The sequence below is a fragment of the Haematobia irritans genome, chromosome 1, assembly GCF_050003625.1.
Source record: "Haematobia irritans isolate KBUSLIRL chromosome 1, ASM5000362v1, whole genome shotgun sequence".
Lineage (NCBI taxonomy): Eukaryota > Metazoa > Arthropoda > Insecta > Diptera > Muscidae > Haematobia > Haematobia irritans.
In genome coordinates this window covers 215,801,245-215,818,657 of record NC_134397.1, presented here as the reverse complement: position 1 = coordinate 215,818,657, position 17,413 = coordinate 215,801,245, and the positions used below count along the sequence as shown (strand labels likewise).

The window sequence follows — 17,413 nt, the reverse complement described above, 5'->3', positions numbered from 1 at the left end:
TATATATATATATATATATATATATATATATATATATATATATATATATATATATATATATATATATAATATATATATATATATATATATATATATATATATATATATATATATATATATATATATATATATATATATATATATATATATATATATATATATATATATATATATATATATATATATATATATATATATATATATATATATATATATGTTTAAACTTACAGAGTTCCTATTACTGTGCCAGTAAATGATAGAGAGTAAGCTCTGCCACCAATAAGAATGAGAGTGGACTGTATTACTGGGGGATTAGAGCAACCAAATACTCCGGGTTGGCGGCAGTGGGTAGCCTGTAATTACAAGTGCAGGTCTGGGGTAATTTCTCAGCTCGAGAGATTATAACCAGATTATCCCAGATGGAACAACACAAAGCAGGTAAAAAATAAACCAAGTGTGGGTTAGTTGTTTCACAATCAGTTTATTGGTAATTTGTATGCTCACCAGTTGAAGTGCGCGAAGTAAGTGTCCGTTTTCTTGATGAACATCTTACCACGAAATTTTAGCTTTTTTGTAATATAAACTATACAAATGCTGATATTCATTTAAATTCAAAACTACAGTACATTTCAAACTATAACATAAATGTTTCAAATTCAAATTTTACGTTAAATTCAAATTAAGTTAAATTCAAATACTTTAATATGAAATATGTATAAAAAACATTTTTGTCTAATTTACAATTAGACATGCTGGCGGCGCAAAGAGAAGATTTATTTTTGGTTGGCACAGAGAACCGAAGCAAGCGCTCTTATAGCCTCAGATACTATTTGATGACTAGGATTTCCAGTTGAGCTCAAATTACTATGACCGTTAGCTGCTCCAGAAAATGGTTGTCTCTTGCTTGAAGATTTATTGTTGAGTTTTGCTGTTCTAGGAGTCTTGGACTTAGTGGTAACTCGGCTGCTGGTATTACGTCTATTGTCTCTTGAGCGATCGTCTCCTCGATTTCGGTTTAACTCTTTCATAGTTGGGGTGCAACAGACTATTGTGAGGCTTACCACATAACCGACACATGTTCCCGGATCGACAATCACGAAATCTATGGCTTCGAGCTAGACAGTTCACGCAATATGCTTCCTTCAATATAAAGATGTTGCGCTGTTTTGGTGTCATATTCAAAAATTTCGGGCAATTCTTGATCGAGTGAAATCGCTTGCAAAGCTTACATATATAAGTGTCATGCTTTCGCTGCTGAGACTTATTCGCAGTTTTTAGTTTTTAGTTTTTATATAAAGGGTCATATTCTCTGTGTTTGGAAAATTTAACAAATGCATTAAATTTTGAACTTAATTTTTTAGTTATCATCTGAAGACGACGCATCACATAAGGGGAGATAACACAATTTTGATATAGGGCGATTTATAATCCCTGTGGCAGTGCGTACGTCCACTATACGAACATACTGATCCGTACCTGCGTATGTCTTCACTACTCTTCCCAGGCGCCACTCATTGGGTGGTAGCAAATCATCTAAAATAACTACTAAGTCATTAACTTTTAAATTCGGAGTTGGTGTTCTCCACTTGTAGCGCTTCTGCATAGCCTTTAAGTACTCTTCTTTCCACCTCAAGGAGAATTGATGGTGCAATGCTTTTAATTTTGTCCATCTATTGACCAGGGATAAATTCGGCGATATGGGTTCCGGTAGTGCTAGAATCGGTGACCCTTTCAAAAAATGACCAGGAGTCAATGCCGTCAAATCGGATGGATCCTCTGATACCGCGGATATGGGACGCGAGTTCAACACCCCCTCAATTCGTGCTAGAATTGTGGAAAACTGTTCGAACGTAAATCTGTGACTGGCCGCAACTTTCTTAAAATGGGTTTTAAAACTTTTCACGGCCGCTTCCCATAGGCCGCCCATATGAGGCGCATGGGGAGGTATGAAGTTCCACTCAAACCCATATGTGGAATACTTTTGCGAAATATCTGTCGAAGTGCAAGACAAAAATTTCATAAATTCTCGAGTGAGAGCTCTACTGGCTCCTAGGAAGTTCCTCCCATTATCCGAAACTATCCTGTGAGGAAGTCCCCGCCTACCCACAAAGCGCGCAAATGCAGCTTCGAAAGCCGACGAGGTTAATTCAGAGCAGGCTTCCAAGTGTATGGCTCTTGTGGCGAAACATACAAATACACTTACATACCCTTTCGTTATGGACGAGTTTCTTAGGGTGGAACTTTTAAGGTCAAACGGACCGGCAAAATCAATACCCGTGGTGTGAAAGGGAGGTGATAAAGTGCATCGGTCCGGAGGTAAGGGAGCCATGATTTGAGATACTGGTTTGTGTTTGTAAATGATACATGTTTTGCACTTATGAATAATGCCCTTTGTAATAGATTTTAAGCGAGGAATATAAAACTCTGTTTGTGCGAATCTGCACATCTGATTGCATTCCCCATGTGCGAGAAAAATATGTAAATGCGACAAATAAAGATAACACAATCTCGATCGTCCAGGAAGTATAATAGGGTATTTCTCCCTATATGGCAGTAGGGAGTCGGCCAAGCGGCCATTCACTCGCATTAGACCATCGGAATCCAAGAACGGGTTCAATGTTGATAAATTGCTCTTTTTGTCTATCCGATTTGAAGTCCGTAACGCCTCATACTCGGAACAATAGAATCGGATTTGTGTTAATTGTATTAGTCTTGTTTTTACTCCAGTCAACTCAGAAATTGAGACATTGATTGACGAAAAACGGTGAACCACTCTATGATGAGTGTGAGAATTAAAGAAAAACCTAAATACGTATGCGAGAACCCTCAAGGCTCTAGAGTAGGAGGAGAATCTATCTAAAATCTCGATTTGTTCTATCGTAACTTGGTGAACGGAAATAGGTTCAGGGTTAGTATTTTTTATCAACGGGTTAACCTGTGGCCAGTTTGACTCAGGTGTAGTTAGCCATGAGGGCCCGTGCCACCACTGAGGATTGCATATGAGATCCTGCGGTCGGCTACCCCTAGATCCGAGATCGGCAGGATTCGCGTGTGTAGGAACATGCCTCCATTTGGCGTTAGGGGCAAGTTCATGAATTTGGGACGTGCGATTAGCCACATAGGTCTCCCATGACCTTGGTGGCTTAGATAACCATCCTAACACAATAGATGCATCTGTCCACAAAGTCACACAATCGAAATCCAAGTGAAAAATGTCTATCACATATTTCACAAGTTTCGCTAGTAATACTGCACCATTCAATTCTAATTTTGGCAAGGGAATGGGTTTAATTGGAGCCACTTTGCTTTTAGCCACAACTAAATTAGAAAATACCGTTGAAGTCGCAGTTTTACATCTAATGTAAACACAAGCGCCGTATGCCGCTTTGGAAGCGTCGCAAAACCCATGTATTTGCACAACATCATCAGGCAAAAATTGAATCCACCTTGGGATACGGATTTTTTCGATATGTGGCAAATCGTTTAAGATCTGATTCCAGCTCTGTAGAGTGTCAGAGCTTATAGGATCATCCCACCCTACACCTTCCATCCATAGTTGCTGCATTAGTAATTTCGCTCTTAGAATTACTGGGGTTATCCATCCAGCAGGGTCGAATAGCTGGGCCACTGCAGCAAGTATTTGCCGTTTAGTAGCATTTGATTGTTTATCGACTGTAATGGAAGAGTATGAAAATTCGTCGCTTAAAGCATTCCACTTTATTCCTAAAGTCTTAGTAGAACTACTTTCGTCGAATCGCAACAAGTCTTGGTCATATAAATCCTCCGATTGTAAATGAGATAGCAAACGTGGGTCATTGGCAGTAATCTTTTTCAATGGAAATCCTGCCGAGTTAAGAACCGAAATCAGCCTCTTTTGAGCCCCAATGGTATCTTCAATTGAAAAACCCCCTGACAGTATGTCATCTACATACGTCTCATGACGTAAAATCGAAGCAACTTCCGGAAATTCTTTGCAAGAATCATTAGCAACTTGAAGTATGGTTCGAATTGCTAAGAAGGGTGCGCAATTTACCCCGAAAGTTACGGTGTTTAGCTGGTAGTCTCTTACTGGGTCGCTTGGAGAGCTTTGGAACAAAATTCGCTGAAAGGCTCGATCATTGGGATGTACCATGATTTGTCGGTACATTTTTTGGATGTCTCCACAAAACACAAACTTGTATTTTCTCCAGTTAATGATCACTGAAATCAAGTCGTTTTGTAGTGCGGGTCCAGAATATAGAACATCATTTAGAGACGAGCCCGATTTTGTTTTACGGGACGCATTAAATACTACCCTTACTTTAGTGGATTTGTGACCAGGGCGTACTATAGCGTGGTGTGGGAGGTAAAACGAACTATATTTACCTTCAAAGCAAATTTCTTGCGAGGAGGTTTCCTCCATATGATTTAGTGTGATGTATTCATTCAAGACCGAGACATATTCTGTACCTAATTCTGAATTCTTAGATAATTTGTTTTGCATCCTTTGGTATTGTGCAAGTGCCATTAACCGGGATGCGCCTAAGCACATTGTATTGTTAAATTCCTTTCTAAAGGGGAGCCTCACCACATAACGTCCATCAGGTTGCCGAGTTGTAGTTTGTGAATAATAGTCTTCACAGAACTGATCATCACCCGATAAATTATTGCTACATGGAATTTCTTCCAATTCCCAAAATTTTCTAAGAATATCAGAAAGTGGTATTTCTTCAGAGGGAATTGCACTCGTTGTAAAGGTCTGTACATGATGGTATTGCATGGGTCCACTAAGTACCCACCCAAAGATGGTGTTGTAAGCCGAAGTGTGACCACACACATCTTTTATGACGCCATCTAGATTTATATGGCGCTCGGAGTCATTTCCTAGAATCAAATCTATATTCGATGACCTATTGAAACCAGGATCGGCTAAATCGAGACTCTTGAGTGCTGGCGTATTGGGAACATTTTTGTCTAATTTACAATTAGACAATATATATGTATATATATATATATATATATATATATATATATATATATATATATATATATATATATATATATATATATATATATATATATATATATATATATATATATATATATATATATATATATATATATATATATATATATATATATATATATATATATATATATATATATATATATATATATATATATATATATATATATATATATATATATATATATATATATGTATATTCCATAAATATAGAAATGATGAAGATTTTCCCCCTTTATATTAATAAATACATGGTGATCAAGCTCGCATTTTTATTTTACGCGAGTGTTTTTTTTTTTTGTTTCGACCTTTTGGTCCTATTGTAGGCAGCAAGCTGGCAAAAAATTTATATTTTATCGCAATTTTTAAATTCACCAAACTCTGGTGACCAATTTTGTCAAAATATCATTTTTATAGAAAAGTTTTTCAAAATTTTATTTCTATCGAAAATTTTGTAAAAAAAAAAATTTACTTCTATAGAAATTTGCAAAATTTTATTTCTATAGAAAAATTTTGGCAAAATTTAAAAAAAAAAAATTGTCAAAATTTAAAAAAAAATTGTCAAAATTTTGTAAAAAAAATAGAAAATTTTCTGAAAATTTTATTTTTCACGAAAAATTTTTTGAAAATTTTATTTGTCAAAATTTAGTTGGAGAGGATTATTTCGCAAAATCTACCAAAACATAAAGAATTCTACCAATCTACCAACCATTAAAAAATCTACCATTGTTGGTAAAATTCTACCAACTGTGGCGACCGTGGTCTCAATAAAACCTTTCCTTACTGTATTACTGGTATTAGTAATGCTCATCTATATTGCGATTATTTTTTGTGGAATTAGGAGACATTCACAATCACCTCCCCTCAATTATAATTTGTATTGCGCATTAGAGTGAAATGGAAAACAACAAAGAACGTGAAGAATTTATAAATGACAGTATTACAGTATAATGTTACTGTGTACTTTTATTTAAGTGAAACACCTGTCTAAATATTCTATCCATAGGCAATGAAATTGGGTCACGTTCCTACTCACACACGCACACATCTCACTACACACACACACACGTATATACTATCAACATAAATATTTGCTTCAATTGGAAAGGAATTGAATTCAATCGGATATCACAAGTGTCATTGTTCCCGGACATTTTATCAATAAAATCTTTCAATACCTTCAAAAAAGAATATCACTGAATAAGTTAAAAGAGATAATCAGATTTTATTTTTTGTATTTTGCCTGAAGATATTTGAAACCCCATTGACCCAATATTTTCCAATCCCCGTATTACACATAATCGTTGTGGAATATTTGCTAGCTATAAAAATCAATGAAATCAAAAAACATTGTTTGCCCCATTTCTCTGGTGGATTAAATGACATTATCCCATTGACATATAAGCGTTTCGTTTTCCAATCCAATCCTTGTTTGACATTCTTATCGCATTGCCATGAATGGTCATTAATTAATGGAAAGTAAAAAAATCAATTTAATCCACCGCAAAAACGCAATGAATCAATTAAAACAATTTTCAAGTGTCAATTATGTTACAGGGTAATACTCACAACCCCTGGTCCGGGTTGTCCTTTTTGCGTTGCGTTGAACTTTGTGTGTTCGGTTTGTTGTAGTGTTAGCAATTAATTGTGTTACGAACATCGAACATGGTTTGAGTTGAAAACACCACCACATGAAACATTTCATTGGGCTCAGCTAAGCTGAGCAGCGCGATAACGAACCAATGATAAAATACCCATGTCCTTTTTTTGCTGGCGCCCAGGAGCATTAAACGCGTCAACTTGCTATCGTCATTATTACCAATGCAGTTTGTTGGCATTTTATGCTGACCACTGGTGTACACCGCAACATTGGAGAAGTTCATGACATGCACAATGTACAACGTTTGAGTAATGAAGAATAAAAAACAAGTCAACAATGAGTAGAATTGTCCTATCGGGATGAGTTTTTGAACCATTTCCTAAAGAAAAGCTAAACCAGTTCAATAGATTTTTTCAAATATCTTGTAGGTGCCATTTTTATGGCGAGATATATACTAGTTTAGCTTGATAACACTTAGTATTTTGTCAAAATTTTACTTCTACAGAAATTTTGTCAACATTTTTTATAGAGATAAAATTTTGACAAAATTTTCTAAATAAATAAAATTTTGACAAAATTTTCTAAATAAATAAAATTTTGACAAAATTTTCTAAAGAAATAAAATTTGACAAAATTTTCTATAGGGATAAAATTTTGACCAAATTTTCTGTAGAGATAAAATTTTTAAAAAATTTCTATAGAGATAAAATTTTGACAAAATTTTTTATAGAGAAAAAATTTTAACAAAATTTTCTATAGAGATAGAATTTTGAGAAACATTTTAAGAAAATCTTCTATAGAAATAAAATTGAAAAATGAAAAATGGGCTACAGAAATAAAATTGTCGGAAAATTCTTACATACTTTTCTATATAAATAAAATGTTAACAACATTTTCTATAGAAATTAAATTTTCTATAGAAATAAAATTTGAATAGAAATAAAATTTTGACAAAATTGTTTATTGAAATAAAATTTTAACAAAATCTTCTATAGAAATAAAATTTTGACAAAAATTGAATACAGAAATAAAATTTTCGGAAAATTTTCTAACGAAATAAAATTTTGACAAAATTTTCTATAGTAATAAAATTTGGCAAAATTTTCTATAGAAATAAAATTATGACAAAATTCTCTAAAGAAATATAATTTTGACAAAATTTTCTATAGCCATAATATTTTGACAAAATTTTCTGTAGAAATAAAATGTTAACAAAATTTTCTATTGAAAAAAAATTTTCTCTAGAAACGAAATTTGAATAGAAAGATAATGTTAAGAAAATTTTTTATAGAAATAAAATTTTGACAAAATTTTCTGTAAAAAAAATTTAACAAAATCTTCTATAGAAATAAATTTTTGACAAAAATGGCCTACAGAAATAAAATTTTCGGAAAATTTTCTATAGATATAAAATTTTGACAAAATTTTCTATAGAAATAAAATTTTGACAAAATTTTCCATAGAAAGAAAAGTATGACAAAATTTGCTATAGAAAAAAAATTTTAACAAAATATTCTAGAGAAATAAAATTTTGAAAAAATATTCTAGAGAAATAAAATTTTGACAAAATATTCTAGAGAAATAAAATTTTGACAACATTTTCTATAGAAAAAAAAATGACAAAATTTTCTTTAGAAATAAAATTTTGACAAAATATTCTATAGAAATAAAATTTTGACAAAATTTTCTATAGAAATAAAATTATGACAAAATTCTCTATAGAAATAAAATCTTGACAAAATTTTCTATAGAAATAAAATTTTGACAAAATATTCTATAGAAATAAAATTTTGAAAAAATTTTCTATAGCCATAATATTTTGACAAAATTTTCTGTAGAAATAAAATGTTAACAAAATTTTCTATTGAAAAAAATTTTCTCTAGAAACGAAATTTGAATAGAAAAATAATATTAAGAAAATTTTTTATAGAAATAAAATTTTGACAAAATTTTCTGTAAAAAAAAAATTAACAAAATCTTCTATAGAAATAAATTTTTGACAAAAATGGTCTACAGAAATAAAATTTTCGGAAAATTTTCTATAGATATAAAATTTTGACAAAACTTTCTATAGAAATAAAATTTTGACAAAATATACTATAGAAATAAAATTTGGCAAAATTTTCTATAGAAATAAAATTATGACAAAATTCTCTATAGAAATATAATTTTGACAAAATTTTCTATAGCCATAATATTTTGACAAAATTTTCTGTAGAAATAAAATTTTAACAAAATTTTCTATTGAAAAAAATGTTCTCTAGAAACGAAATTTGAATAGAAAGATAATGTTAAGAAAATTTTTTATAGAAATAAAATTTTGACAAAATTGTCTGTAAAAAAATTTAACAAAATCTTCTATAAAGGGTGATTCTTTTGAGGTTAGGATTTTCATGCATTAGTATTTGACAGATCACGTGGGATTTCAGACATGGTGTCAAAGAGAAAGATGCTCAGTATGCTTTGACATTTCATCATGAATAGACTTACTAACGAGCAACGCTTGCAAATCATTGAATTTTATTACCAAAATCAGTGGCAGAAAATCCGCTTTTTTATCGACAAATTTTGTTCAGCGATGAGGCTCATTTCTGGTTGAATGGCTACGTAAATAAGCAAAATTGCCGCATTTGGAGTGAAGAGCAACCAGAAGCCGTTCAAGAACTGCCCATGCATCCCGAAAAATGCACTGTTTGGTGTGGTTTGTACGCTGGTGGAATCATTGGACCGTATTTTTTCAAAGATGCTGTTGGACGCAACGTTACGGTGAATGGCGATCGCTATCGTTCGATGCTAACAAACTTTTTGTTGCCAAAAATGGAAGAACTGAACTTGGTTGACATGTGGTTTCAACAAGATGGCGCTACATGCCACACAGCTCGCGATTCTATGGCCATTTTGAGGGAAAACTTCGGAGAACAATTCATCTCAAGAAATGGACCGGTAAGTTGGCCACCAAGATCATGCGATTTGACGCCTTTAGACTATTTTTTGTGGGGCTACGTCAAGTCTAAAGTCTACAGAAATAAGCCAGCAACTATTCCAGCTTTGGAAGACAACATTTCCGAAGAAATTCGGGCTATTCCGGCCGAAATGCTCGAAAAAGTTGCCCAAAATTGGACTTTCCGAATGGACCACCTAAGACGCAGCCGCGGTCAACATTTAAATGAAATTATCTTCAAAAAGTAAATGTCATGGACCAATCTAACGTTTCAAATAAAGAACCGATGAGATTTTGCAAATTTTATGCGCTTTTTTTAAAAAAAAAGTTATCAAGCTCTTAACAAATCACCCTTTAGAAATAAATTTTTGACAAAAATGGCCTACAGAAATAAAATTTTCGGAAAATTTATTATAGCAATAAAATTTTGACAAAATTTTCCATAGAAATAAAAGTATGACAAAATTTGCTATAAAAAAAAAATTTTAACAAAATATTCTAGAGAAATAAAATTTTGAAAAAATATTCTAGAGAAATAAAATTTTGACAAAATATTCTAGAGAAATAAAATTTTGACAAAATATTCTATAGAAATAAAATTTTGACAAAATTTTCTATAGAAAACAAAAAAATTGACAAAATTTTCTTTAGAAATAAAATATTGACAAAATATTCTATAGAAATAAAATTTTGACAAAATTTTCTATAGAAATAAAATTATGACAAAATTCTCTATACAAATATAATTTTGACAAAATTTTATATAGCCATAAAATTTGGACAAAATTTTGTATAGAAATAAAATGTTCTATAGAAACGAAATTTGAATAGAAAGACAAGGTTAAGAAAATTTTTTATAGAAACAAAATTTTGACAAAATTTTCTATAAAAATAAAATTTTAACAAAACCTTTTATAGAAACAAAATTTTGACAAAAATGGCCTACAGAAATAAAATTTTCGGAAAATTTTGTATAGATATAAAATTTTGACAAAATTTCCTATAGAAATAAAATTTTAACAAAATATACTATAGAAATAAAATGTTGACAAATTTTCTATAGAAATGAATTTTAAACAAAATTTTCTATAGAAATAAAATTTTGACAAAATTTTCTATAGAAATAAAAATTTGACAAAATTTTCCATAAAAAAAAAATTTGGCAACATTTTCTATAGAAATAAAATTTTGACAAAATATTCTATAGAAATAAACTTTTGACAAAATTTTCTATAGAAATAAAATTTTGACAACAATTTCTATAGAAATAAAATTTTGTCAAAATATTCTATAGAAATAAAATTTTGACAAAATTTTCTATAGAAATAAAATTTTGACAAAATTTTCTATAGAAATAAAAATTTAACAAAATTTTCTATAGAAATAAAATTGTGACAAAATTTTCCATAAAAAAAATTTGGCAACATTTTCTATAGAAATAAAATTTTGGCAAAATTTTCTATATAAATAGAATTCCGACAAAATTTTCTATAGAATTAAAATTTTGACAAATTTTTTCTAGAAATAAAATTTTGTCAAAATATTTTGTTTGGTAGATTTTTGTTAAAAAGTTCTCCAAATTTTATTTAAATATTTTTGGCTCGAGTGGCAACAAAGCTCCACAGCCACGAATGGGGCATACATCTACTTTGATTTTACACAAATTTTCTTCAAAAACCCTTAATTAAAATGAATGAATGTCAACATTGAATTTCCGGAGTTCATTAAAAACATCCGGTATTAAATCTCTACATTTACAAGTGAATATGAACATTGCACGCTCCACTGCGCATTAAGATTTCGGGGAAACTGCAAGTAGAGTTCGAAAACAAACCACAATGGACATTTACGTTGGATGCTGGACCATGTCAGTTGCTAATGCGTAAACAAATTAACAATTTTACGCTTCTTTAGAGGGAACCAATAAAAGGGAGGAAATATTGTAGCGACAGCATCGGCACCAGCATTTTTTCGAGCTAAAACAAATAAAACACATTAAAAACTATGCACTTTTTTCATGTTTGTGTATTAAGCAGACAATTGAAGCGTTGCATGGCAATATCATACAGAGAGAGAGAGAGAGAGAGTAGCATAATATTTTTATCGCTTGCACTTTAAAGTTGAATGGTTTCGGTCCTTTATTTGTTCACAAGAGAGGATACAGTAACACTTAAGGATTGGATGGTCAATCGAATGTGTGTGTACATTGCGAATTAAAATGGATATGGTCTCATATACGAAAAAGTTGAAAATAAAACATGGAATTATAGCAATCGAAACAAATATCTGTATAGGGTTGTATATCTGTATAGGCTGTATATGGGAGCCACCGTGGTGCAATGGTTAGAATGCCCGCCTTGCATACACAAGGTCGTGGGTTCGATTCCTGCTTCGACCGAACACCAAAAAGTTTTTCAGCGGTGGATTATCCCACCTCAGTAATGCTGGAGACATTTCTGAGGGTTTCAAAGCTTCTCTAAGTGGTTTCACTGGAATGTGGAACGCCGTTCAGACTCGGCTATAAAAAGGGGTCCCTTGTCATTGAGCTTAACATCGAATCTGGCAGCACTCAGTGATAAGAGAGAAGTTCACCAATGTGGTATCACAATGGACTGAATAGTCTAAGTGAGCCTGATACATCGGGCGGCCACCTAACCTAACCTAACCATAGGGTTGTTGTGTTATCTCTTATATAGGACAATTCTAAGCTAATAATACTATTTGATGGTGTTTCAAATTGAGATTGTAAAGTGAATAAAAAATTGTTCTTCAATATTCTCAAAATTTTTAAATATTTTGATTTTAGCCTGCACCTACAGTACTTTTACTAAACGGGACAACGTACTTGGACATGGATAGTATGACGGAAATTTAAAAAAAAATTAAAATTTTTAAAGATATTATTTCTATAGAAAATTTTATCAAGATTTTGTTGCCATAGAAAATTTTGTAAAAATTGTATTTCTATGGAAAATTTTGTAAAAATTTTATTTCTATAGAAAATTTTATCAAAGTTTTATTTCTATAGTAAATTTTGTCAAAATTTTATTTCTATGGAAAATTTTGTAAAAATTTTATTTCTATAGAAAATTTTATGAAAGTTTTATTTCTATTGAAGGTTTTGTCAAAATTTTAGTTCTGTAGAAAACTTTGTCAAAATTTTATTTCTATAGAAAATTTTGCCAAAATGTTATTTCCTTAGAAAATTTTGTCAAAATTTTATTTCTATAAAAAATATTGTCAAAATTTTATTTCTATAGAAAAAAAAAAATTTTTTTTTTTCAAAATTTTGTTTCTATAGAAAATTTTTTCAAAATTTTATTTCTATAGTAAACCTAGTTAAAATTGTATTTCTATAGAAAATTTTGCCAAAATATTATTTCCTTAGATTTTTTTTTTCAAAATTTTATTTCTATAAAAAATTTTGTCAAAATTTTATTGCTATACCACATTTTGTCAAATTTGATTACAATAGAAAATTTTGTTAAATTTTATTACTATCGAAAATTTTGTCAAAATTTTATTAATATAGAAAATTTTATCAAAATTTTGTGTCATTCGTTTTGTTTTGTTATTGTTGGTTTTTTCTTTAATCTTTATTGTTGTTTTCGATTTCAGCAAAGGAAAAGAGATATGTTTGTACGAATTTATTTCGGCATAAGCCGGCTATCGTTTAAATCTTTTTTCGGAAGGTTCAAGTGTGGTTCACTTTTGGGTTTAGGGAACTGCCTGAATTTATTCTGGTAATTGGTTGATAGTTTAGCTGCAAGTAGAGGATGCTGATGAGGAATGTGGTAATTCCGAAACGTGCGTCCATCCAACCATCTTGCAGTCTATAGGGCTTTGCCCAAATAAATTTGACAAACATTATTTTCCTCTGTTGGTTAAGCTACACTTGTAGTGTAGTCAATGCATGGTTATAAGCTGAAATCAAAAACAAAATTTTATTTTTTTTTTTTTTAATTTTATTTTTATAGAAAATTTTGTCAAAATTTTATTTCTATAGAAAAATTTGTGAATTTTCTTCTATAGTGATTATCGACAAAATATTATTTCTATACAAAATTTTGTCAACATTTTATTTCTATAGAAAATTGATATACCTCTTAGCTGCAGTTGTAGATTTTGTGAAATCTACTAAAACATCAAGAATTCTACCAATCTACCAAAACAATAAAAACAAGTATAAACGGCCATAAGTTCGGCCAGGCCGAATCTTATGTACCCTCCAACATGGATTGCGTAGAAACTTCTACGAAAGACTGTTATACACAATCGAATTACTTGGGTTGTGGTATCTTAAATCGTTTTCTAAATTGTGAGTTAGTCCACACGTGGTATATATTAGACAAAAAGGTATTTATGATGTTATTTCTCGTAGTTACATCTTATGTTCCAAACATTTCGAAATTTTTCTAAAATTTAGAGAGGGACACCTCTTCATTTATAAATTACGAGTAATAAATCCCCCCTAATGCAAAACAAGATATCCTAAAGTCTACACCCATCATGGACATTAAATCATTGTCTTAACACAACGACACAACACTTAATGTTCATGGGCAGCTCGTGCAGCTTCCATTTCCTTGGAGACGTAGCCAGCTTGGTCCTCTGGGGCGTGGGGCCAGAATGTGCGATGATTGACATAGTCCAAAGCCAAATCAGGGAATGCGTCACGTTAATCTTCCATGGTCATCTGTTCGAATGGCAACAAGGATTTCAAGTGGTCCATTTCCTTTTGCAATGCGGCGATACGTTGATCGGAGCTCTTCTTGAAGTTGTCAATTTCAGCTTTGGTTTCCTTGGCCTGAACTTCAACTTGGGCAGTGACATTGTCAGCAGTGTGGGGAACCTTGACGGCTTCATATTACTTCTGGAAGCTATCAACTAAACCGGGAATGGGAATCAACTTCTTGTAGTGGGCCCAATCAATCTTTGGTGGATTTTCGGGGTTAGCCAAAACAGCGCGCATGTAAACATCCGATTTGGATTTGAAAGCAGCAAAATTGGCTTTTTGATTGGGTGGCACACGTTCCGCCAAAGCGGCCCAGTTAATGGAGGATTGAGCAACGCGACGCGCTGCCATTATTTATACCTTAGAAGAGACAACTTGAAGAGACCACAAATGACAATATGTATGTAAGTCTACAAATGATTACGGATCGATATGGACTTTTGCAATGTACGTAGGGAGCCAGAATTGAAATATACAATTATGAACTTGATATGGACCAATTTCTGTGTGATTGGGGATCGATTTATCTGAGGGCTATATATAGCTATAGACCGATATGGACCTAGTTAGGCATGGTTGTTAACGGCCATATACTAGCACAATGTACCAAATTTCAACTGACTCGGAGGACATTTACTCCTCCAAGAGGCTCCAAAACCAAATCTCGGGATCGGTTTATATGGGGCCTATATATGATTATAGACTGATAAGGAACACTTTTGGCATGGTTGTTAAATATTATATATTACCACCACGTACCAAATTTTAACCAGATCGGATGAATTTTGCTTCTCCACAAGGCACCGGAGGTCAAATCTGGGGATCGGTTTATATGGGGGCTATATATATTATTATGGACTGATATGAACCAATTCATGCATGATTGTTGGATACCATATAGTAACATCACGTACCAAATTTCTACCGAATCCGATGAATTTTGCTCTTCCAAGGGGCTCCGGAGGTCAAATCTGGGGATCGGTTTATATGGGGGCTAAACATAATTATGGACCGATTTCGACCAATTTTTGCATGGGTGTTTGAGGCCATATATTAACACCACGTAGCAAATATCAACGGAATCAGATGAATTTTGGTCTTCCAAGAGGCTCTGGAGGTCAAATCTGGCGATCGGTTTATATGGAGCTATATATAATTATGCACCGATGTGGACCAATTTTTGCATGGTCATTAAAGACCTAATACTAACACCATGTACCAAATTTTAGCCGGATCGGATGAAATTTGCTTCTCTTAGAGGGTCTGCAAGCCAAATTTGGGGGTCCGTTTATATGGGGGTTATATATAATTATGGACCGATGTGGACCAATTTTTGCATTGTTGTTAGAGACCTAATACTAACACCATGTACCAAATTTCAGCCGGATCGGATGAAATTTGCTTCTCTTAGAGGGTCTGCAAGCCAAATTTGGGGGTCCGTTTATATGGGGGCTATACGTAAAAGTGGACCAATATGGCCCATTTGCAATACCATCCGACCTACATCAATAACAACTACTTATGCCAAGTTTCAAGTCGATAGCTTGTTTCGTTCGGAAGTTAGTGTGATTTCAACAGACGGACGGACGGACGGACGGGCATGCTCAGATCGACTCAGAATTTCACCACGACCCAGAATATGGGGTCTTAGAGCAATATTTCGATGTGTTACAAACGGAATGACAAAGTTAATATACCCCCCATCCTATGGTGGAGAGTATAAAAATCTACCATATGTGGTAGAATTTTACTAATTGTGGCAACCAGCCCAGAATGCCACCATTTTTTAAGTAGCTCAGCTAAAATATCGTCGCCAAAAATTCGTGCAGAAGCAATAAATTTAACATCCCAGCAAAAAAATGTGGAAGTTCTTCCAAATGCACAACTTTAAAAGCACTTCCAGAAGATGCACTCCCAATGATGTTCTTTATTTTAACTACCCAGGAAGTTCTTTTAATTCAATTTTTTTATAACTTAGTTTTTTTTTTCATACTTTTAATGGATAATTTTAACTTTGTTTGTTTCAAATAGTTTAAAAACAGAGTAAGAATTCATAAAATAATACAAATCATTTCAAATTTGTCGACAAAAATGCTAAATCCAATCTGAAAAAATTGAGAATTTTTGAAAATATTTGAGGTAAAACCATTCCGACAAGAAGCGTTAGAATCCATTTAAAATTATAAAAAATTATAAAAATTATTTATTTGACAAAATGTCACAGTATTTTTTAATTTATATCCAAAATATTGAATTCGGGTCACACCTAAAGAAGTGATGCAAATTCAGTGCAACGGCTGTCGAAATGGAGGACTTCCGTCCTATGACAAGCCCATGTTAAATTCATCGCTTCTGCGTCAATTTTGCACCACTTCCGAATCCAAAAAGAACATTTTCATTACTTTTTTGGCGACGCTTTTTTTGCTGGGATAGGCTTGCCATAGGACGGATGTCCACCATTGCAACAGCCGTTGCACTGAATTTGATTCACTTCTTAGGGTGTGATCTGAATTCAGTGTTGCTGATGTGAATTAAAAAATTTTGTGATATTTTGCCAAATAAAAAATGTTTATATTTTTTAATTCATTCTAACGCTTGTCTGAAATGTTGGAACAAAAAAATTTGCAATTTTTCTAGCATAAGTTCATATTTAACCAAAGAAAAAGAAAATTTTCGTACCTTCGTAATTTCCAAAAATTGTACGATTGAACTGTAGTATAGATAAAATGGCCATTATTTGGCGCCAATAATTTTTTCTTTAATTTTGGTTCAGTTTTTCTTCTATGAGAATCTCATACAAAAAATTTATGAAAATAAAAAAAAAAAAATATTTCTTCATTGAAATTTAATTCCATGGCTAGGCAATGCCTCAAACGGAGTATATCCTTTGACAAGTCCATGGTGTAGACACTCCAAATCTGCACAATTTCCGGCCCATGTTGGGGAATCCAACCAATTTTTTGGAAGTTTCCTTTTTACTAGGCTTTAATATCAACGTTGAACTTATTTAGGGACAAATTTAACCCACTTTTTGAAAAATCATAAACGTTATCGGTAATCATGTATCAATCACCCATATGAAATTTAAATGAGCAACATCTATTTAAAACTTCATGTTCCCATGGTACCCTT

The 17,413-nt window shown here is 32.1% G+C and overlaps 2 protein-coding genes across 2 annotated transcripts in view; one reads left to right on the top strand and one right to left on the bottom strand.

Annotated features, from left to right (window-relative positions):
* naz (nazgul) overlaps window positions 1-17,413 on the top strand; it is a 262,005-nt gene that overhangs the window by 58,949 nt on the left and 185,643 nt on the right. The gene's annotated exons all lie outside the window — the stretch shown is intronic.
* Window positions 13,904-14,673, bottom strand: LOC142222580 (ATP synthase subunit d, mitochondrial-like). Its single transcript, XM_075292791.1, has one exon. The coding sequence runs from the start codon at window positions 14,630-14,632 to the stop codon at window positions 14,414-14,416; it is 219 nt and encodes a 72-aa protein (XP_075148906.1). The 5' UTR covers window positions 14,633-14,673; the 3' UTR covers window positions 13,904-14,413.